At 40.9% G+C, this 24,358-nt stretch overlaps 3 protein-coding genes across 3 annotated transcripts in view; 2 read left to right on the top strand and 1 right to left on the bottom strand.

The window, feature by feature from the left end:
- LOC120418059 (acetylcholine receptor subunit alpha-like) overlaps positions 1–24,358 on the bottom strand; it is a 664,850-nt gene that overhangs the window by 311,985 nt on the left and 328,507 nt on the right. The window lies entirely within an intron of this gene.
- Positions 1,072–4,092, top strand: LOC120418070 (isoleucine--tRNA ligase, cytoplasmic-like). The gene is made up of 2 exons (XM_039580329.2): positions 1,072–2,535; positions 2,597–4,092. The coding sequence occupies exons 1-2, from the start codon at positions 2,328–2,330 to the stop codon at positions 2,623–2,625; spliced, it is 237 nt and encodes a 78-aa protein (XP_039436263.1). The 5' UTR covers positions 1,072–2,327; the 3' UTR covers positions 2,626–4,092.
- Positions 12,576–13,680, top strand: LOC120418067 (G-box-binding factor-like). The gene is made up of 2 exons (XM_039580326.2): positions 12,576–13,267; positions 13,420–13,680. The coding sequence occupies exons 1-2, from the start codon at positions 12,797–12,799 to the stop codon at positions 13,456–13,458; spliced, it is 510 nt and encodes a 169-aa protein (XP_039436260.1). The 5' UTR covers positions 12,576–12,796; the 3' UTR covers positions 13,459–13,680.

Genomic DNA, 24,358 nt, shown 5'->3' with positions numbered 1-24,358 from the left:
CTGATGATTCAAATGATTTCCTTGATTAACGCCAATCGTGCGTTCGCTTCGATTTTGTTTTGTCGGTCGGCTGCCGCCAAGATCTCTTTTGATTGCCGATCGAATCACCAGCTGTTCCGTTGTTTCAAGTTCTCCACGGCGCTGAAATGATCAACAAGAAAAATGTAAACAAAGTATCTGGTAAATCAAATGATTTGTTTGAAAATTATACCTGCACACAAAGCGTAAACAACGACCAGCCGCACAAACGTTTCGCTTCAGACTGTTTCTGCCTGCGCTTTGCCTGCACTAGCGCAGGTAACGAGCGTAGCGAGAGAAGAGAAACGAGAGAGCGCGCAAGGCAGATTATTAATACTTTGGCTTGCGCGCTCTCTCATTTTTTTTTTCTCTTGCTACGCTCGATACTTGCTCTCGCAATTATGCGTTGAATCCAAAAAAATATTATTATATTTAACTTTTGAAAAATGATTCGCTCAAACAATTGACATAAAGTAACAAACATCCGAAACATGACATGTTCAAAATTATTTATGAATTTCGAGCCTTTTTGTTCTTGTGCTCCTGAATTTGTTTTCTTTTTTGGTTGATATAGATTCTGTCAGTTAAAATTGGTAAAACCTGCGAATTAGGCGAATTATGATGCTTCTTGGTGCGCTTGTTCAAAAACACCTAAATCCGACCCAGCAAATTTTCCACCGCCGATTCCTTCTTCTAGTACAACTCCCGGCCAACCTAGGCCAACGGCTAGAGCAACAAGTTCGTCGAGATGACGTGACAATTGAACAAATCGGCCAAAAGATGAAGCGCGTACCGGGCCGCGTCCCACTTGCATTTCTTCAGATTCTTTTTGATGGCCTTCACCGTCCGTGTTTCGTAATTTGCAAATGTTCGCTGACAGTTTGATCTGGAATAGTTTCGCAAGTACATACTTGAGTACATACCTTCGCACGCGAAAACTGTTCAACAAGCAGAAAAAGTGCAAAGGGATCTTGGTCTATTTCTTGATCGAATGGGAACCTCTTGGGGTCCGGCTCCGGCTTGATTTCCGGTGTTTCTGGTCTGCTTCCTGCGCTCCACCACCTTTAACTGAATAAATACCTTGCCCAGATCGTCGGCCTTGAAAGTGTTGTGCAGCTCCAGATTGACCTAGAAGTTACATTTTCAACTACAATTCAAAAAATCAAGCAGCTAAACTAACCTGAATGTACTGCCCTGTCGCCTCTAGCCAGTCGACCAGTCGCATGTATCGTACACTATCCCAAACATCTAGAACGGAATGTTGGTGCACAGCCTGTTAAGGAAGGTCAACGACACCCGGTACGGATTTTCGTAGTTGGGCACAATGCTCGACGGAATCACCTTGGCGGCCTTTAGCTTGTGCATCAGCGAAATCACCTTGTAGGAGCACACTTTCTTTACCATCTTCTGAACACGCGAACCGAAGCCCATTTACATTGTTTTGCCTGATTTTTGTGCTTGCAGACTTTTCACACTATCTACAGATCTTGTCATGGCTCAGATTGTTATGGGAAAGATTGAAATTCGCGAAACATTAAATTTTGTTGATACTACTCTTGGACGGCAACCTGGCATCGCTCCGTAGAAACTCCTGCTGCTTTTATGTTAACGGTTCTTCTCAAGGTTCTCCGTTGGTAATCAATCCGGCGCGTCAAAAATATTTCTGTAAAATAACAAATTTACCGATAGGTTTTTATTTCAAATAAAAGATTTATTTTAGCAAACTTACCAAAACACCTACTTTCAAAACGCGCTTAGTCCAGAAATGTCACTGTTTTATTTCGGCAAAGTCGCCAATCAAAATGAAGTTCGGTTCAGTGATCTCAAATTTGCCAAGCAAAATCAAAACAAACTCATCTCAAAATTGCCATCACTGAACCGAACTTCATTTTGCTTGAACGAACTCAAAAATGGTGTTCCCCCAGTAAGCGTGCACCTTCTTCACGCGATTTTTGGAAAATTGACACTTTGACAGCTAGATCTGTCAAACCATTGTTTTTGTTTTGAATGTGTCCGGCAAAAAGTTTTTTTTGGTTCTGATACAAATTTGTAGTTGTGTAACCTCTTACCGGCCGGAATCCACAAAAAAACGACCGGAATTGACAAAAAATCCGAAGATCTGCACCGCGAAAGCATCGATCACATCAAAATTCCATCCGCCGTGCCGGGAAATTCCGCGCTGAAGCGCATTCCGAGGGGTTTGCTGGTTTGATGACGTTCGCCCAGAATCACTACCCGTTCAAAACCGCCGACTACTTTCTTACCTACAACTTCCCGAGGGAATCGATCAGACGCGCGGTTGGTTCTACATGCTGCTCGAAATCTCGACGGCCCTGTTCAACAAGCCGCCGTTCAAGAACCTGAACTGCACCGGGCTGGTGCTGGCCGCCGACGGGCAGAAGACGAGCAAGCGCAAGAAGATTTACCCAGACCGAATGGAGGTGTTGCATAAGTACGGGGTGGACGCGCTAAGTTGTACCTCATCAATTCGCCGGTTGAGCGTGCGGAGAAATTGCGGTGAGTTTGATATCTTGAGCATTTATCTAGAAGTCGTTGCTAATAATGATGTCTCTTTCAGTTTCAAGGAAGACGGCGTCAAGGACATAATCAAGGACGTTTGCAGAACATTGATCGGTTCGAGAAGGAGGACAAGATTGTTTATCGATATGACGTTGGATTTCGTCTTTGCTTCCGTTCGATTTTCGTTTTGCTGCTCTAGAATTTTCTCATGGAATAGGTTCTACATAAGTTTGCTAAAAAGTTTGAAAAACTTGAGAAATTTAACCAATTTAGGTTAATTCATGTTCGGTAGGATGTCACGTCCAGACGGATTGATTTTGGCCCCCTTTACGGATGATGGCCTCGTGCGCATGACCGCTCTAACCGTCGAGGAGCTCCGTCTCGAGGTCGGGAGGCTCCTGCTCCGATTGCCAGTCCCGCTGCTGCAAAGGCCAAGGCCCCGAAGGAATCCACCAAGGGAAAGGTCCTGTTTGTGGGAAAATTGAAGCGGACCATCACCATCTAGCAGCTGGAGGCAGAATTCGCTCCTTTCAGAACCGTTACGGTGCTCCGGCTGGTGATGGACAAGGAGACGGGACGCTCCAAGGGTTTCGGTTACGTCCAGTACGTGGAGGCGGACGATGCCGCCAAGGCCATGGCCCAGCTGGAGGTGACGATGGCGCACCTAGCTGGTGCGTTAACTTTATGGAATTCTGAGATTTACCCGGACCGAACTGCACCAGGCTGGTGCTGGCCGCCGACGGGCAGAAAATGAGCAAGCGCAAGAAGAACTACCCGGACCCGATGGAGGTGGTGCACAAGTACGGTGCGGCCGCTCTGCCGTGGTCACGATAATTTGTCCCTAGGCAATCAGCTTCATATCCGTTCCGGTTTCCCCCGTTAATTTGACCACCTTGCATTCCGAGTTCTGGCCAAACATGAAGATCGGCCAGCGCGTTCCTCGAGACCAAATAAACAACCCGACCGTGCGGATTCTGCTGTAACATGCGCAACACTGCAAATTACGCAATCGTCATCTTGCCCGACTCGGTTGACGCCCCAACAAATACATTTTCCTCACTGTTATAAACTACGTTGAAGACCTGCGCCTGGATCGGATTAAACTGCGAGAACCGGTCCGAGTACAGCTCTTCGAAACGTGGCTCGCGCAGGGCACTCAGTTTTTTGTCCACCTGTTGGATTTATGTTTCAAAATATGTTAGACATAGATAAACTTTAAAGAATTCGTTAAATAGAATCTACAAAAATCTAAAATAAATAACAGTACCCATTTTGTTTTTGTGGAAAAAATGATTCAATATGGTGCTCGCGTATCAAGGTTTACCATTTTAACTTTAAAATACCCTCATGATTTATGGTAACCATTTCAAGAAACATCTGTAAATAGTTTTTTAATGTTACCAAAAAAACATTTTACCATTATAAACTTTGAAATAACTATAACAATTTTGGTAACCATTTGACGAATAGTCATCAAGGTCCGCAATTTGCACCATTTGAACTTTTAAATTACCTTATGATTAAGGGTAACCATTTGAGAAGACATCCGCTAACAGTTTTTTAAAGTTTTGAAGAAAATTGTTGACCATTATAGACATTAAAATAACTCTATTACGTATGGTTACCATTTGACAAATAGGAATCAAGGTCCGCCAAATAACATTATTACAAATGGTGACCATATCTCATAAGGTTTTTTTAAGTTCCACACAGCAATCGATATAGTTTTCGTTTATCCGGGAAGGGATTTGAGAGTTGATGTTTTATTTTTAATGAATTTCTTGGTCAATTTCCTACAAAATGCAACTAAAAGAAAGTATGTTGGTCTAATTGTTAGGAAGTTACGAGTAGAAGAATAAAAAGTTTTTAAGAAAATCGTCAAAAAGAGGGCGGTGCCAAAGAAAGATACCTACCACAGACAAACAGACGTGACTCTCCATACAAATAATTTTTGAAATTCATCGTCCTTCATCAAACCACCAAATCACGGCGACGCCAGCGCTACCTGGTGAGCTTATGCCGAAGCGCAGCCCAAACATACCAATACAAACCCCTTACTGTCATGTGCCATGTCAGTGTATGCGTGAGACAATCAAGCCTTAACGATTGTAAACATCAACAGCTGATTTAAATAATGTTGTTGTTGCTTATCGTCAGTAGGTACTCGATGAAATAAAAATAAAAATTAACACCGACGGCCGAAGATGACGGCCAAACCATGCGGCAGCATCAGCAACGACGCACCACAACCACAACGACAGAGACCAAACCACTGGTCCTCCCCGTTGCTCTCAAAAACATCCGCGTTTCGTTTCGAAACATCCGCGGGAAACGTGTCCACGGCGCAGTTAAGTTGCGTTAAACAGCAAAATGAGATGAAAAAAGTTGCAAAGATTCCAAAAAAACGCTGCCGCAAAATAGATCGACGCAACATCGCCAAAAAGCCAAAAGTACGACCAGCAGCAGCAATCTGAGCATCAGTTCACGAAGGATAAGCAGGTTGCTCCGAAAGAGATGACTTTACCACAGGGTCCGGCTTCCTCTGCAGTAGCGGGCGCCTCAGCAGCAGCCTCGATATCGACAGGCAGTTGAGTAGGCCTACCGGGCTACCGGGTTAATAGTGAGGCAAAGGGTATGTCCTCGCTAGTCAGCCGCTTATCTGACCCTGGTCGAAACTGCCCCAATCTTGTCCCGCAAAGCCTGGATTGTGGATCACCGTTAGAATTCCTTAATTCTATCATATTTTGTTTTGTTTTTATTTGATGCCACGTGCTCATGCTCAACTTTACAACAACAAAAACACATTACACACACTGAGGAAAGACGGGCGAGCGACAGCAGCGTCATCAGCGCCGGGTGAGTGGATGCCGAAGCTAAATTGCATTTGAAATAACCGTTTTGGCTCGGTTATTGAAGGACGATGGTTCCGAACTCGAGTGTCCCGTCTGTTTGTCTGTGTACCTACTCTAATAACGAACAGTTGTAATAAATTTGTGAAAAACTTCTTGCGAGAAAATTAAACTACATAAAGATAAAAAAAGATAATTTAACACTATTTGCGATTCACTTTTCATAACATTTTATACACAACCTCACCTTAATTACGTGTCACCCTAACGAGCACACGCGAGTGCTAATATTCATTCCGGGCCACCATTAACGGCGCATTGCCAACAACTGTAAACAGTGAAAATCCATTTTGCAAACATTATATTTGCATATGCGGCGCGCATTTTCCCATATGCACAGGACAGAGAGCTCATCAACGGGCCCGATTGCATGATGACTGTCAATGATGGACAATAAAAAAAAACGGGACGCGCTTAGCTGACCAGAGACCCAGGCGGCATCAGTCACGATGAGTCCTGTGAAAATCGTTAAATACATTTAAATAGGAACCTATCATTTTTACATTGCTGAAATAACATTAAAATAAGCTACGTTCTCCCTTTTTGAAGCGTTGGCAAGCAATTGAATTTGCAAATGTGTGAAGTGACGGGAATTTAATGCTTGAATGGATATTCCACTGCTGTATGTCGGGAAATTGTGCAAATGGTATGACAAAATGAGAGTTATGCACTCGTCAAAGGTGAAAACCATGGTTTGAGTAGCATGTAGTAGATTTTTGCAGTTATTAAAGGCAGGGCTGTGGAGTCGGAGCCGGAGTCGGTGGAGTCGGGTCTTTTTGGAGACCTGGAGTCGGAGTCGGAGTCGGAGTCGGAGTCGTCAAAACTCGAATAGCTGGAGTCGGAGTCGGCTAAATTTTATGAGCTGGAGTCGGAGTCGAAGCCGGAGTCGTAGAATTCTGATTGACCCGAAGTCGGAGCTGGAGTCGGAGTTATCAAAATATTTTTTATAACTATGAGTACAAAGAGACGAGTTGTTCCTTTTAATTCCGCTATATATTTTTAATATCTTGACAGATACGTGTTTCGAGAACAGAACACTGATGAAGTCTGCAAGTAGTAGACGAAATACGTATCTGTCAAGATATTAAAAATATATAGCGGAATTAAAAGGAACAACTCGTCTCTTTGTATTCATAGTAATGCATTCTGCTAAAACGCTCAACCAAACCACATTTTTTTATAATTTATGAACTTATTTATTGTTCAATATTTGTTATAATTCTGGTTAATTCCCATTTTTTTTAAATTTATTTATTGAATCGCTTGCACTGCGTTGACATTTTTATAATCAATTTATTTTTTGGATCAAGATATTTTTCAGATGTCATGATGTTCTCGAAGCATTTCTATTGTGATTGGAAAGCTCTTATTGTGTTATTTCACTAAGATCACAGAATCATAATCTGTTAATCCTCTCTTTTCAATGTTTGCATACACTATACTATAGTGTCATAACTCATAAAATAGTAAATAATTGTGGCTGTGTAGTCAAAAAATTTAAACATACTTAAAATGGTTCTTTACTGTTTTTTTTGCTTGTATTTACAGTATGTAAAATAAGTATTTACACCCCTTAGGAACTATGCACATTGTGTGTTTCATTAAAAGTTTGACAGTACTACGTTTTGTACAGAAACTCATGCCGAACATTTTGCTACAAGCTCATGTAAAGATAATTTCTATAAAAAGTTCTATAACAAATGCTGTTACAAAAATCAAAAAAGGTACAAAAAAAGTTTGTACACCTTTCGAAAAATTAACATAAATAAAGTTATTTGTTGACAAATCACCATAAATCCAGCCTCCCAACTCCAAATAGGCATCTTTGACCGATTAAAAAAATAATTTGAATTGAGTATAAAGTTTACTAACTTCTTAGTATAAAAGTTTATATAACTCTGGAAATTCTATATAAAACTTATCTAAACTTAATTTTGCAAACTTTTAATTCAACTAAATTTCCATATATTACTATAGAATTGCTAAGGTTTTAAGTAGATCCTTTTTGTTAAAAGGAAAATAAAGGTTCACTATCAGTACTTAACGAAAAAAATGTAACATTTGTAAAATTGACATTATAACTATACTAATAAATTATCAACTCTTATATTAATCTACTACTTGGACCGCAACATGCTCATTTTGTATGTAAATAAAAATAAATCAAAGTGCCGTACTGAAAACATTTAAAACAAACAAAAAATATCGAAAATAAGTTGCAACTAATTTTGAAATAATCATTGAATTGATTAGATATATCGATTACCTCAATATTTACAATTTCTCTTAAAGTGTTGATCCTTAAGGATCCACTACACGCGAACATTTTTTGCTTCGTCTTTTTAACGGAACTTTTTGTATTAGGTAGGTCCTGTAGAAATGTTATTCAAAGTAAACAAAATTTTCGCAAGTTTTTTTTTTTTTGCTTTTTGAAGAAACTATTGAAACAATCAGATCAGTTTAGGTCTTGTAAACTTTGCATCACTTTGGCTTCATCCATAAAGTACGTCACGCAAAAATCAGCCAAAATTTACCCCCCCCCCCCCCCCTTTGTCACGCTTTTCCTATACTTATAACATTCAATGTCACACTTGCTCAGAGCCAATGTTTATGGATGACGCCTTTTCTACAGGACTTAATACAAAAAGTGGGACTCTAACTGTTTTCTATTCAGAGTTATGACAATTTCCGTAAAAAACTCGAAGCTGCACCGGACTTAGTCCGTGCGACCTACCCTAACTTAAATTATAGCAAAGACCCTCACTTGAGTTGGGCACAGTGGCCAAAGGTGCTTTTATTCACACCGTCAGCACAGACGAGCGCCCCGCGCGGCGGTGCAGTTTTTGCAGCACACGGCCAGCTTTGCTGATGTGGGCTTTTGGGTTTCCCCTGGGGACATCGAGTGTCTTACCAGGGAATTGATTGATTATTAAGTGCTAGGCCGCGGTAGTGGTAACATCGATGTCATTAATTATTTAGAAACATAATATAGTTGTTAGAGATAAACTTTGATCTTTAAATTACTTTAATATCACATCATATGCGCCAATCCTTACCGCTCGGCGGCGCATGTGGTGACAGTCGGTAACTTAAATTAATTTAGTAATTTAGTTTAGAGTACAATGTGCAACGTGTCGTTTGGAGCAGTGTTATTGTGCTGGTAAGTACCTTTTTTTTAACTATTCCCCGGTTTGTGTTGGGAACTACTTAATTAAGTGTGTCGTTATTTCGTTATTTCGTTCGTTCGTTATTATCAACACCGGTACAGCCAGTAGTGAGATAATCAACACAATCCTGCACACACAGACATTTCCTCAGAACTTGACTCTAGATTGGATTTTATTGAAAAAAATTAAAAACACAAAATTTTAGCAGATTTTAAATGTTTGCAAAATAAACTTAAACAAATCAACTTTGATCAGTTTGTGTCATAGTGCGCTTCTCCAGGGTCCGAATGACGGATAGAATATTAAGTCTTCGTCCAAGAAAAACATTAGTCCGAACCGTAGAAAATCCTATAAAGAGGTCGAACTCTCTCTCGACGAAGACAAACATTAGTAAACAACTAAATACGTCCTACTCAGGGCTAGAAAAATTAAATTTGGAAGAGTGTCAGACTTCGTCAACACCCATCAGGCTCAGCAAGTACTGCGCAAAAAGTGCCAAAAAAAGTTTCGAAAAGTTCGAAAAGGCGGCGCAAAGCAAAAAATGTTTGCGTGTTCGTTGAACAAATCTATTTTTTTTAAATACCTTAAATCGGGGTGATATAATTGATATAATTTTAATTTGTTTTTTCAAGTATTATAATTTTCTCATGATTTATATGTTTAATGTGTGTACTGGGCTGGATCACACAATTTCCATATACGTCCTCTGAAATAAATTCAAAAGAGATTTAAAAAATAGTGACTTTAAAAATTGTCACATCTTTGATAGTTACTGTGTTTCTTGAAAATTTCAGTCTAAAATTATTCAAATGGATTTTATGTGTCAATTCGATCATGAAGGATAACTATCTTTTAATATTTCATTTAAAAAAATACAGTTAAAAATTAGTGTAGCTAGCATATAAACTTTAAAAAATGAACAACGAACAACGAACACTTATCTACCAAGCTTAGTATGGTTGCATATCATGTTGTATAAATAATTCGTATGTATAACTTTGTTAAACACCCCGAACATAAATGTCACCCCGGTATTATTCGCGCAAGTGTGAACTGAAATGTGAGTGATGTGATTTATTGAAATTTTTAAAATATTTTAAATTCATATTAGATGTCGGAGTCGGAGTCGGAGCCGGAGTCAACAATTTGTGGAAAGCTGGAGTCGGAGTCGGAGTCGGAGTTGGGTAGAGTTGGAAGGCCGGAGTCGGAGTCATCAATTTGTGGAGAGCCGGAGCCGGAGTCGGAGTCGGAGTCGGCTTGACTCAGAAAGCCGGAGTCGGAGTCGGAGTCGCTTGAAATATGACCCGACTCCGCAGCCCTGATTAAAGGGCATTTCTGGATTAATATAATCTTATTTTGAAAAATTGCATTTTAAAGAAAAAAATATATGCAACATATCAAGACATGTAAAATGCAGCATTGAGTTGAAGCCGTCAATCATTTTCAGAGAAAATTGATCATCACTATCAAAAGCTCTGTATTTATCTGGCTAAATTTGGCATCGATTTAGTGTTCAGTAGTAGAAACAGCCAGTTGGAATCCATCTTAGGTTCAACGAAAGACCCCATACCGACTTTAGGCAAACCCGGCATTTACGAGGTATCCTGCGGCCACTGTGATATGAGCTACATTGGACAAACTAAGAGATTGCTGCAAACCAGGTTGGGCGAACATATAGACACCGATGTCAGAATTGCCAAGGAGGAAATACGGAAAGGATTTGTCCCCCATTTCAAGTCAGCAGTAGCCGAACACATCATCAAGGAGAAACATAACATCACAACTAGCGACGCGGTCATCTTAAGACACATCACGAACCCATCGAAGCTTGCTGTCGCCGAAAGTTTGGAAATCTTCAAGGCAGGCAACAAACGTTTACTCAACAAGGATTCAGGTAACGGCTCAACGTGGCTGTTTAAGCTGTTACCTATACAGGCACCAAAGAAGAACAAGGAGGTAGTACCTACAGTAACTACAAATACGGATACCCCAGCGATGAACCTTCAGTCGAGAACAGAACACTGATGAAGTCTGCAAGTAGTAGACGAAATACGTATCTGTCAAGATATTAAAAATATATAGCGGAATTAAAAGGAACAACTCGTCTCTTTGTATTCATACTCTGTATTTAGTTCAACTTTACAAACTTTTGCACCAAAATTTGCAACCAAAATTGCACCAAAAAGCATATGCCGGTTCTACCCTTCTGAGCATGAGCATGAGAGATCACCCATGGTTGCCCCTCCGTTGCTGAACAGAACCATAATATCCTTTCAGCACTACTGATTATAGGCTTCGACGATCTAGTGGTGTTTCCCTTATCAACAGCATGTATGAATGCGCTGAAAAGATAAAACACCATGATTGCTAAAGCTAGATCAGTTGCGAACCTCGATTTTAAGGGACGGGAATGTTAGTTAGCGCAGGTTGCTACTAGGGCAGCTGATTTACTCTGTGCTTACACCCCACGAGCGCCAGGAACCTGAAAACTTGTTAGTAGGATAGGTTGTTTGGTCAGGATTCATCATTGAAGATGATGATGCGACCCAAAATCATAGTGTTTGTTGAAAGATGTTATATATTATTCTCAAGGCAAACAATCGGATGCTGCGGATGAGACATTTCCCGTTTATCGGTTGTTAAATTTTAAATGAAATGGTCTAGTCTTAGACAGCCGGCTGTGGAAAGATAGAACCAAAATCATTTGTAATTAAAGAATGAAGGATTAAACAATGTAACTTTTAACTTGAGATGATTTTACGAGTTTTAAATGATTGATGTTTAGTGAGGTACTGATTAACGGTGCGAACGACGAGTTTCGATGTGTATCGAGCTGAAATGGTATGATAGGGTGTTGATAGGGTCAAATCAAACTGGCTAGCTGTCATCGGGACAGCCAAAGCCAGCCGCACCTTCACACGCACACACGCACGCCAAAAAAACGAAAAAACAACACACCGACGGCGGACGCGAAAATTCTACGACCCTCAGCATATGCCGGTTCTACCCTTCTTATAATAAAGGCCATGAAGCAAGTTTTAATCTAAATGTAAATCCAATGTGTAATCGAAATAGAAAGCGAATCAACTGGACACAATTTGAACAAAGTTGTATTTTAACAAAAAATCCTGAAAGATATTTTACCAATCCAACATGTAGGTTAATAGACCCGGACATAGTTTTTATATAAATAAGAGGGCGAAAAGAGAGGAAAGTTTGCGGGTCTCGGATCAGAGGGGTCCATGACGAAGTAGCCAGGGCTGCGCCATGTTTAAGCCGGGATTCTACGTCGAGGAAGGCTGACGCCAGTGCCTAAGGCCAGTGTCCCGGAGTTGGACCAGCAGCCGCCGTGAACCTGACCGTGTCAGGAAGTACCCGGAACCGTGCTACGTTCCGCGGACAGAAGAGAGCAGGAGCTGCTTGCAGTTGAGTCTTTTTACCGGACGGACGCGTTTTTAATTCGCTCTACACTTTATTTTTATTTACCTTCACTGACCCAGTCCACAAACGTAAACGTAAACTTATTTATTTTTTGTCGCGCGTCGCGTGTGCCCTCATTAACAAACGTAAGCAAAATGCAGTGCTATGTGCCGTCGTGCTCTTCACCTTTCGACCAACAATACCTCTGGAACTGCTCGGGGATCTGTAACCGAAGTTTTCACGCGGCCTGTATTGGGGTCAAGCGTGGCTCCGAAGACGACTTGCAACTACATGTACTTTCAATATGCAGCCTTTGTCGAAATAACCTACATATGGAAATCGACATTAGACAAATAATGCAGCATCATTTAGAAGGCAGTCATATGATCTTGACTCACATCAAGACAAATGACAAGACAATTCGAGAAGCCCTAAATGAACTGCACAATAAAATCAAAGGCCTGCAAGAAGAAATTAAGAAATCCGCAGAAATTGCAAGGGCCCTCACTTCATCCATCAATAAACAAGAACAAGAAAGACAAAGAAATTGAATTCCGGCAAAAATCACTTGCAGAAGAATTAAACGAACAACCCGTGCTGGAATCTCCTGAAATTGAAATCGAATCTGGCTGGCGACTTATCGGCAGCAAAAAAATCTGGAAGCCAGACTGGACCGACTTCGACGCCAGACAGCGGACTCGCCGTCTTCAGGAAAAGGAAGCCGAAAAAGCACGTCGCCGCAACCGAAAACATCGTCAACAAATGCAGCACCAGCAACAAAAACAATCACAACAACATTATCAGCAACGCTGGCAACAGCAACACCAGCAGCAACAACAATCACATCAACATCTTCGTCGGCAACAGCACCAGACCAACTGCAACTCTGACGCAGGCCGAAACCCAAGTACGCCACATTTTAACTTAAAGGACAATCAATTCGACCAGGACAACGCAAGTAGCAGCAACTTTTTCACTCATTCGTCAACCAAATTGTCCGACAAGGAACTTCTAGACCAGGCAAGGGTCGAATTTTCTGGCCAACCTCCAACTAAATCGAATTCAAACTTCATCAACTTCCGAAAAGGGGAGACCACCAACCCCTACCGGAAGGAAAAAACGCCAATCGTCCCACCTCTAAACGCCACCACGCCGCAGCCAGCAAAAACGTCATCACAAACTCCTGAAGTAACAGACAGTATGTTCTGTCTGGACCCAATGAAGCCGCCCATAGTACGCCCAACTGAACAGTCTGCAGTCGGCGATGGCCGTTTCCTGCTGGCCAGACTCCGCGAAACGAAAGTCTATGACAATCTCAGACTATACTTGGCGTATCTGAAGGACCAAAAACCGGACGTCTGCATAGACGGACTAACAATAACCAGCATGCATGTCTTTTTTGCATCCAATGGCCTGCCTCCTGAACCTGAACATCTTATGAACATCTTCATGGAATACAACTCAACAATTGGAATTTCACCTAAGCAAACCCTCGCCGACCTGGAAACCTACAGGAAATATGTAACAACTAGAAGACTTCAATACCTGCAGCATTCGCGCGAAACCGCCAACAAATTCTACCTGCCGACTACATCGTCGAATTTTTACAAGCATTGACGCCTTCTAACACGGAAGAAGAAATGACACCCTCGAATTTTTACAAGCATTGACGCCTTCTAACACGGAAGAAGAAATGACACCCTCGCAAGAGGCAGTAAGTACTAATCATAATTGTATGTCTCCAAAAATTTCTTCAACGGAACAACAGAATGCGAATGAAATTCTAATTTATTGTCAGAATTTCAATCGCATGAAAAGCCCAGGCAAAATGAAGGAAATTTCTTTAAACATTCTCTCACATTCTTTCGACATTATTCTTGGAACTGAAACTAACTGGGACGAAAGCGTCCACCCTGAATAAATTTTTGGAAACAATTATTTTGTATTCCTATGCAATAGAAATTTAAATCTCAGTCAGAAAAAGTCAGGAGGCGGCGTCCTCTTAGCCATAAATGCCAGACTTAATCCAAAAGAAATTGTAACTGAAAAACACTTTCAATTTGAACAAGTCTGGGCTAAAGCCACTATTGCAGGACAAGTACACATTTTTGCATCAGTACACTTTCCGCCAGACCATGCCAATAAACAGTCGTATGAACTATTCTTTAAAACAGTAGAAATCATAACATCAAAAATAGAACCGGGAGTAAAACTTCACATTAATGGCGACTTGAATCAAAGCAAAGTCGAATTTATATCTGACCAAGAAAATGAAGCAATTCTTCTCCCAGTCATTGGGGAAAATGAAACTTTGCATTTTCTCTTTGACAACATTGCAAATTATGGACTTTTCCAAATCAATCATGTAAAAAACCAAAGAAATTCATGTTTAGACCTTTTATTCACTAACTGTATTGAAGGCTTTCATGTACAAGAATCTGTAACCCCCCTTTGGAAGAATGAAGTCTTCCATACAGCAATTGAATATTCTATTTATGTCCATAAAAACACTTTGCCCATTGACTGGGAATATGAAGAAGTCCTGGAATACAATAAAACAAACTTTGTAGAAGCCAAACGTAAACTACTTGCAATTGACTGGAACAATTTATTTAATAATGAAGGAAATTTCGACGAATTAGTAGGAATATTCTATACGGAAATTACCACTATAACATCTAAAACCGTACCTACTAGAAGAAGATGACGTAATAACACAGGCAATAAATACCCAGTGTGGTTCACTCCACAACTAAGACATTTAAAAAATAGAAAACAAAAAGCCTACAAATTATACAGAAACAATACAAATGACACAAATCTTCTGAATTATCTGAATATTACCGACCAATTTTTTTCGGCATTCAATTCTGCCAATGAAGAATATAATAGTAAAGTCGAATCTGAAGGCAAATCATGCCCGAAAAAATTCTTTAATTACGTAAAATCCAAATCCAAAAGTAGAAACTTTCCATCGCAAATGGAACTAGACGAAAATGTAGGAAGTAACTCAAAAGAAATTTGCAATCTTTTTTCAAAATATTTTGAAAAAGTATACACCTCATTTTCCGAAGAAGACCGCGACCGCGACTACTTTTCATATATACCAGAATTTCCAAATGACGTCTCAGTCAATTATTTGTCAGTAACGGAAGTACGCCAGGCATTGAAGGACTTAGACTCATCAAAAGGACCAGGACCCGACGGAATAGCACCTGCATTCCTAAAGAACCTTGCAGAAGAATTGACATTTCCACTGCATCATCTCTTCAGTGTCTTGCGAACCTTCGAGGTGAACGGACACTAGAGCTGCGGTATTTTTTACCTGGGTGCTGAAAAGACAGAATGCGTAACGTGATTTTCGAAAGCTCCCCACTGCTCCCCACTAATACAACAGCACTACAGCTGTAAACATAAACAAAGTAGAAGGCTATGTTCAAGCTCAAGCGTGACATATTTTTTGCTGCTGAAGTGAATTGTTTTGAAACATTTTGGATCTGTTGATGTTGATGTTTTCGATGGAAAATTAAGTGCATCCCACTTTTTTCTTCGTATACTAAACAATGGGTGGCCAAAAGAGGCCTTTTTTGTTTTCCTCGTGATGACAATTTTTCATCACGAAATGGGTGGAATTTCGTGAACCAGAAGAGCAACCGAATAAAAGTTCCGAGATTATGTATCTTTGATGTGCAGTGATAATATCGGAGTAAGATTATCCAATATTATTTGGCAGGTACCATTCATAGTAATTGATAATTCGTCGCTAACATTTCAAAAATCGTCATAAACATGTGTTTTACGTGAGACAAAGCGATTTTGAAATGTTAGCAACGAATCATGCCAATCTCGGTTTCAACCCTCTTCTTAAGATGTTTTGACTTCGAATATCTTAATAGCTCGACGCAATCGACTTTTTTTTATTCCTGACAAAATAAATTATAGATCGATCACAATACTTGCCACTTCTTGGTATTATTTTGCGAACAGTAAATTGGTTCCGCTTTGACAGTTCTAAATTGAGGCCGCTTTGCGGACAACTATTCTGCACCCAGTTTTTTACTACCTAAGCTCAGAGTTATTTCAAACAAAATTCACAGTCTTTTTAAAGACTACCTGAGTTATTTTCCAAAATTCTAAACAGTCTTTTCAAGACTAACCCCACCTGAAATTTTGTTGTATTTTACAAACTTTGCTTGCAAAATGCGTCAAAACAAAGGTAAACGCAAATCTTCTGAAGATTTGGTCGTTACGTCGGTGAAGCGTTTGAACGCTGAACCGGCTAACGGAAACAGAAAAAGAAAACAGCCTCATCCGAGGTCTGATTCTGATTCTGAAAGTGAGGTCAATCCTCCAATTCCATTGGCAAACAGTTTCGGTGTTTTATCCGAAACTGTTGACAAGGATCCTTCTCCTCGTACTGAGCCTTCTGCCGTCGAGAAACGAGTAAAGGCTCCGCCAATTGTAGTGACTTCCGTCTCCGATTTGGCCAGCTTTCGAACGCAACTGAAGAACTGCAAGGAAACTTGCAATTTGAAGGTTTCGTTCCAGCTTGGTCGAAGAGGAGAATGTCGCTTGTTGACGGAATCTTTACAAGATCACCAAACTTTTGTTGGTTATTTGAAAAACCACAAACACAATTTTTACACGTATGAGACCAAGAAATCGTCCATTCAAGGCGGTCCTGAAAGGTCTCTCCAACGACTTGTCGGTGGATGAGATCAAAAACGAACTTAAGGTGCTGCTTGGCTTTGCCCCATCCCAAGTAATACCAATGAAGAAAAAATCAAACGGGAATATTTCTCGCTTTGGTTTGACTTCACAATTTTATCTGATTCATTTCAACAGAAATGTAATCAACAATTTGAAACTTTTGGACAAAGTTCAGTTTTTGTTCCATGTACGGGTAAAGTGGGAGCATTTTAAGAAACATGGCGGTAATGGCCAGAATCTGACCCAGTGCCGGCGTTGCCAGGCATTCGGTCACGGTACTGATCATTGCGCCATGGTTCCAAAATGCATGGTTTGTGGGGATTCTTCTCACGACAAGGACAATTGTCCCGTGAAAGAAGTCACCCAATTTAAATGTGCAAATTGTGGTGGAAATCACAAATCAAATTTCTGGGATTGCCCCATCAGAAAAAGGTTTTGGATTCTCGTGCTAAGCATCAGCCGAAATCCAAACCGAAATTTTCTCAAAGTCAGGTTTTACCTGCATCTTTAAATCAAACGTTCGTGCTGTCTCACTCGAACAATGCTAGAAATACCCCTACCGTGGAAAAGTTAGGTAACACTAATGGTATTTCTTATGCCAACGTCGTTTCGGGTTCGGGTTCATCCACGAATTTTAAATCCTCTACCAATCTTAAAATTGGACAGGTACCTCAAATTTCATTTGAAAATATTTCTTCTGGCAACGCTTTGGGATCTTCTGATCTCGGCGATGTTACGTTTGAAAAAATGACTTTTTTGCAAAACTCACTACATCCATGATGGAAGCTATCCAGATTGGATTAAAATTTGCGAATGATGTTGTTCTTACCCTGAAGTTTAATCATGGATCTAAGTAATTGTGTGTGTGTGTGTGTGCAACCAACCAAACGGGACCACGCGGTCGCTTCTTACAAATTGAGTTCTTTCCATGTATTTTTAGATCTTCATTCTATACATGCAAATAACTCGCATAGGCATTTGGAAGGTGTTAGCTCTGCCGAGCTTCGGTGACCCATTTCTACGCTGGCTAGCCGAGCGCGAGGTACTTCAGCTTTATCGACAAGCCCCGCCCTGAAGAACGTTTGCACCAATCGGGTTCAAACGTTATTCAGAACTTCCTAACCCTTGTCAAATGGACAAGGACCCAGCGCGTATATAGTTTGATAGTAATAGTATTCCTAATTCCAAGCATCGCTCACCAAGCCGTGATGGCCTAGTGGTTAGCATTTTTGCCTACCAATCCAAAGGACGGGGGATCGAACCCCGACTCGGGCGACTTTGATTTTTCGTTCATGTTCAGAGTTTCAAGATTAATATTTCCTATACTTTCTCGTTGGGAGCAGATGGGAATCGAACCCAGGACCATTCGCTTATTTATTTTTTATTTATTTATTTAATCCAGATGACGTAAGGTAAACCTTTTAAATTGCCATCCAACGCAATTATACATTATAAATCACAAGTTCAGTCAAGTACTATACTAAGATTAACAAATTACAAACTATTAAAGTATTCTAAGCAGCCTTTCTTAAATGTTGCTTCACATCTTTCGAATTTCAAAACAGTTGGTAAGCTATTCCAGTGAACTATGCCTCTAACAAAAAATGAATTTCCATACGCTGCTGAACGATTTAACGGTAGGATGAAGTTTCCTGATCTGCGTCCCTGGAACGGTGTCAGCTTCTCGTACAGGTAGTTGGGGTCTCTTCCGTAAATCACCTTAAACAGCGTCAAACAGCATCTCAGCTTGTAGAAATGTTCAAAACGGCATCCAATGAGATTTGGTTGGAGATGAGAAACGTGAGCTCTTGATCCCAGATTGTAGATGTATCGTACACAGCAATTTAATGCAACTCTTAAACGATTTGATGCGGCGGCAGACAAATTCATATAAACAACATCAGCATACAAAAAGTGTGGTAAAATCAAGGACTTAAACAGCAACAACTTCGTAGCAACGGAAAACTGTGCAGTGCAAACTCGCAGCGAGCGCAAACAGGCATAAACTTTCGAACACACACTTGATGCCATTTTATCCCAAACGAAATTTTCTTGTAAAACAACGCCAAGATCATTTACATAGCAAACAAACTCGATTTGCTGGCCGTTTATGATGATAGGAGGTACTGTTGCATTAAAAGCTCTTCCAAGCTTCATTACTATTGCTTGAGATTTGACTGGATTGATGAAGAGAGTGTTGCGATTACACCATTCCACAATACGGCAGACATCTTCGTTGATACGATGAATGATTTCGTCAGTTGAAACATTGGGATCAAAACAGTAAAGCTGCACATCATCCGCAAACATGTGAACCAAACAATGGCGTAAAACACTCGGCAAGTCGTTGATGTACATCGAAAACAACAGAGGCCCAACCACGGATCCTTGGGGCACGCCAGAAGTAATCAATACTTCCTCCGAAACGAGTCCATTGAAAAACACTGCTTGAGTGCGACCTGTTAAATAACTATGCACTAAATTAACCGCCGAGCTTCCAAAACCAAACTTATTTCTCAGCTTTTTCAGCAATCTGGAATGTGAGATACTGTCAAAAGCCTTTGTAAAGTCCAGGAGTAACAAAACTGCAATGCCTTTTCTGTCGATTCCACGCATGATATCATCACAAACCTTTAATAATGCTGTTTTCGTGCTACGTTTAGATCTAAACCCTGACTGGTACTCCGATAACAACTTCAAGTCATCTAGGTAACTGCTGATCTGTGATTTCATCAATTTTTCAAAAGCTTTAGACAAAGCACTCAGCAAACTAATCGGACGGAGATTAGTTAGACCACTCAAGTGAGGTTTCTTTTTCAATGGGATAACCTTGGCCTTTTTCCAAGCACTGGGGAACTGAGACGTTTCAAAAATCAGGTTAAAGAAAAATGTAATTTCATTAGCAACAAGTGGAAAAATGCGCTTCCAGAAACATATGGGTAGATCATCAAAACCAGTTGCATTAGAGCTGATACTAAACAAAGAATTTACAACTTCAACAACATCAACTTGCCGAAAAACAAAATCCGCAGGGTGTCTAATTGGATCAGCTGTGACATTAGTTGGAGTTGATGATCTTGTACAGCAGCCAGCAAAGTAGTCGTTGATATCGTTTGGCGACAGATCTTCTGATAGATCAGTTCTGCATTTTCCAACCCCAGCTGTCCGCAGCTTACGCCAAAACAGTTTCGTATTACCAGCATCACGCGAAAAGTACCTAGACCGCGCATCACGTATTAACTGGTTCGTTCTGTTGCGGAGAGTTTTGAAAGTATTATGTTTCGTAAGTTTATTAGCTTGATCTGCGTGTTTCCAATCGTTGTATGCTAGATCTCTTTCGATCATAGATTTCCGGATCTCATCGTTGAACCACGGATTGTGTCGTCTAGTTCCACTAACAGTTCGAAGAGGAAAGCACTTATCCCGGACCTGGTGCAGATGTTGATTCAGGAACGCTAAACAGTCATCAGGATCTCTCAATTCCTCGAAATGGGCCCAAGGAATTGCATTGATAGACTCCGCCAGTAAATTTGCGTTAACACGGTTGTAATCACGAAACGATGAGGTTAGCTGTTCATTTCGTGTTATCGCAATGTCGTATGAACCAAAAAGCATATCGTGATTGGAAAGTCCTGGTACATCTATTTGACTGAAAGACAGCATTTTATCACGATTGCAAACAAGAAACAAATCCAAAAGTGTACAGCCGGATGTGAAAAAATGGGTTGGCTCCGTGCCCATTGAGGTTAAACAAAAAGTATCAAAAACTTCAACTAAGCGTTTCGTTCGTGCAGCTTCTTTTTTTAGATCAGTATTAAAGTCACCAACAAGAATGATGTTATCGTATTTAGACGAAAATTCTGACAATTTTTGATCAAGGTAAAGGGAACAATCCATCCCTGGGGGATTGTAAACTACTCCAACGAGAATAGTATCGCAATCAGTTGCAAACTCCAGCAAAAGACATTCAACAGAACCACTATGAGGAGTACCAACAGCAGTTGATTCGTAAACAAGTTTGCATGTTAGATGCGACCGATAGTAAACAATAACACCGCCGCCAAATGCATAAACTCTGTCGTTGCGTACAAACTTGAAACCGGGAATGTCGATTGCACTGTCAGGGATTGCTGTCCGCAGCCAAGATTCTGCAAAGCAGGCAACTTCAACACGTGAACCAACCAAAATCTCCTTTAACTCCTCAAATTTCTGAAAATTATTGGCACAAATACTTTGCACATTTGCATAACAAACATTAAAACAATTTGGTTTCAAAACAGTATTAAGCATGATCTTTGGAACACAGATATCGTTAGAGGCATGTAGTGTTAGAGGTGGCATTCAAACAAATGTTTATTGAAGCAACAGAAAGAAGGCTGTCTTAAAACTAAAACGCATTGTAATAAAAACATTTTTCTCATCATAAACAATCTTCGTATAACAGCACAACACAGCCCGAAAAAAAAGAGAATAAAAACAAAATTAATAATGTCACAGTTCGTTCAATTGCCCTAATTGCGTAATTGCCACCGGATTGCTACCTTCACGTTGCTTCACGTAGATGATTCCAGCCTTCGAGTACACTGAGCTTAGTTTTCCCTCCTTCTTCATAGTGAGTGCAGCATTTTTGATTTTCCTCGCGTTTAGAGTCAAGTTTTCATTGATAAAAATTCGCCTGTCCGAATTAAATCCCAACAAACGAAGATTCAGGTCACGTTTGCGAAAGTAACTTGCAAAAAAGTCATCCCGGTGGTTGCGAAAAGCAAACTGAATGAGCAACAAACAGGGGGATCCATCAGGTAAAGCGTTTTTACTTAAGCGCCTCAAATCAACAGAGGGAATGCGGGTTTGATCGTAACCAAGGGCAAGACAAATGTCAACAAAGTACTTGGTCAAATTTTCGTTACTCATGTAAGGCACTCCACTTACAATTAGTTCCCATGAATTGGCCTTACGATCAATCGCATCCTCAGCAAAACAAACCTTCTCGTCAACCTTATTGACAAACGACTGCAATTGATGAATGCTGGCTTCGCAGCTCTTCTTAACGGCGCCGATATCATCAGACACGCGAGACAGTTTTTCATCTAGATCGGTCTTCAGCGTGTTAAGTTTACCGTCCAGCTTATTCTCGAGAGTATCGATCCTGGTGTTGAGCTTACTAAATTTATCCAGAAGCTGTTTGAACATTTCCTTCGTCGAACTGCAGTTTTCATCACTGCTACTATCGACGTCGCCGCGCTCTCTTTTAGCCGAACCATTTGACATCGTAAACTCAATTAGGTCAATGAGAGCAAACAAAACAAACCGAAGACTCTGTTGGAGTCAAAACAATCACAATAAATCAATGCCCTGACACCGGCACGTCAAACAAATCCCGTCAGCTGAGAGAGCCGTCTAGGTAGCTAACCAAACCAAAGTGCTGCGTGGGAACAAAAAGTGTTCTTTCTTTTTTTAGTTGCAGGAAAAAACAAAATATTTCAAGCGGCAAATTAACACTGATTCGGGCGTTTTACACCGAGATAACACTTTCCAGTTGTACACGCGACTAAGAACTGTTAATTACACACCAATCGATCAGATCAAAGAAGATAAAACACGTTTAAAATGGCTTTGTTGTGCCTCACCAAATTTCTACTCTTGCGCCATTTAGAGTGACCAACTGAACCCAGCGAGAACCGTAACCAGTCCAGCGAACACCGTAACCAGTCAGCCACGGCCGATCATGGATCTAAGTAATTCCATCAATATTATGAATTTTAATGCTCGCTCTTTAAAAGCGAAAGAAAATGAATTTTTCAACTTTTAACGAGTTCATAACGTGCATGTTGCTGTTATAACCGAAACATTTTTAAAAACTGGCACTTATTTGAAAAGTGATCCAGGTTATAAAGTTATAACCAATAACAAAATGAATCGAAATGGCGGTGGAGTTGCAATAGTTATCCACCGTAGTATGACTTATAGCCACGGGGTGGTCACTATACATATATAGCATATTTCGCATGTATTTACTACGGTAAATCCGTATGTGCATCCATATTCACGAGATAGAAAAAAACTCGAAATTCTACTTTACGATTTATTTCAGTGGTGCAGGTTGTCAGTTGTCGTCGTCGCGCGCTGCATATTGTTTACAAACAAGAAAAAAGGAAAACGCACACGAAAAGTAGCGATTGCGTTCCCGGTCCTGCTACAGACGGCGTTCAAGACAGCGAACCCGGTTCCATCACCGCCACTAGCATTCCAAGGAACCGGCCAACAAAACCGGGACCGAGTTCTTTACCAAGTATCAAGCTGGTTCGCAGTCCCAACAGACGGAAGCCACAATCACTTTCCGGTAAAATTAAGATGCACCCCAGGAAAATTTCCTGTAGCCGGAGTTGAACTTGCTTGAGTGGATTCCGGAACAGTGGCCCAGAAATGGTTCTTCGACAAGCAAGTGACTGCCGGATACAACCTATCTATGGAATGGGAGCTGCCACGGAACGGGACGTGTGGGTGAGTTCAAGGAGAAACGAATAAAAGCTATAGGTTATGTTTTTCAAATTCTTTCTTTTTCGTGAATTTTCAGGGCCAAGGAACGAACAGGAATCTTTACTAAAGTAGATCCAGACCAAGGAAGAGTCAATTTTGTCACAAGAGCTTTCTTTGTAATGGAGCGAACGAAGCCGTTGACCGGGCGGATGATTTAGGGTTTGCTAAGGTGACAACAACGGTCAAGAAGTTCGATCCGGCCTCGATGCGCCGCGGAAACCAACCTGCAGGGAACATTTCGTCACCAGGTAGACTACGACTTAGTTTCAACGACGTTACAGTAGTCCCTGCTGCTGCTCGTGCAAGGATCCAGATTATCAACCGCCGGGACGCTATCTACGCAGCCGCCGCCAGCTAAGGAACAGCGCTCCCTGTCGCTGATAGCGACCAAGCCATGAAGAAGGCGGATGCTGGAAGTGAGTTTCACGATTGAGTTATTCAAATTAAGCTTAAAATAAAACAAAATTTGTAATGTTTGCAGAAAATGGATCGGGTCTGGGCCGGTGAATACGTCGTCATAAGCATCGCGAGAAGAACGAGCTAAGTACTGTGCGAAGTACTCGTACATTCTGACCCAAGTGATGACCCCTGTGACAATTTAATTCAATTTAACATGTATTAATCAGTACCAAATAAAAAGGCTGGTCAAGGTGTTTTTTTTTTTTGCTCGGAGAGTCCAACTCTTTTCGCTACGCCTCCAATCGACGGCACCTTTTTTGTCGGTGAACAGGTTATGGCGAAAACGATAAGACATCAGCATACGCTTTAGAAAAATTAGTCCCCAGGTTGATGTTCTGCAACTTGATAATCGCGAGACGGACATGATATGACGGTTGTGCACGGATAACGTAACCAACAATACAAGAGTGCCAATTCCCACAGATGCAGGGCCTTGTCCCAAGAGCCGGACAGGGCGTAGTTACCGCAAGAGCACTACGTTGCTGATGATGTGCGAAAGACCGTACAAGCGCTTCTGCGAATTTTTAGTCGGGGTCGTCCCGGGTAAGCTTCCACACGATCAGCGGGGATGCTAGGTGCTACTTCGTGGGGGAGGGGTTTGATCCGGTTTTATAGGTG

The sequence above is a fragment of the Culex pipiens genome, chromosome 1, assembly GCF_016801865.2.
Source record: "Culex pipiens pallens isolate TS chromosome 1, TS_CPP_V2, whole genome shotgun sequence".
In the NCBI taxonomy this organism is placed as follows: domain Eukaryota; kingdom Metazoa; phylum Arthropoda; class Insecta; order Diptera; family Culicidae; genus Culex; species Culex pipiens.
The sequence above is the reverse complement of the archived record's forward strand: the minus strand, read 5'-3'. Positions and strand labels throughout refer to the sequence as shown.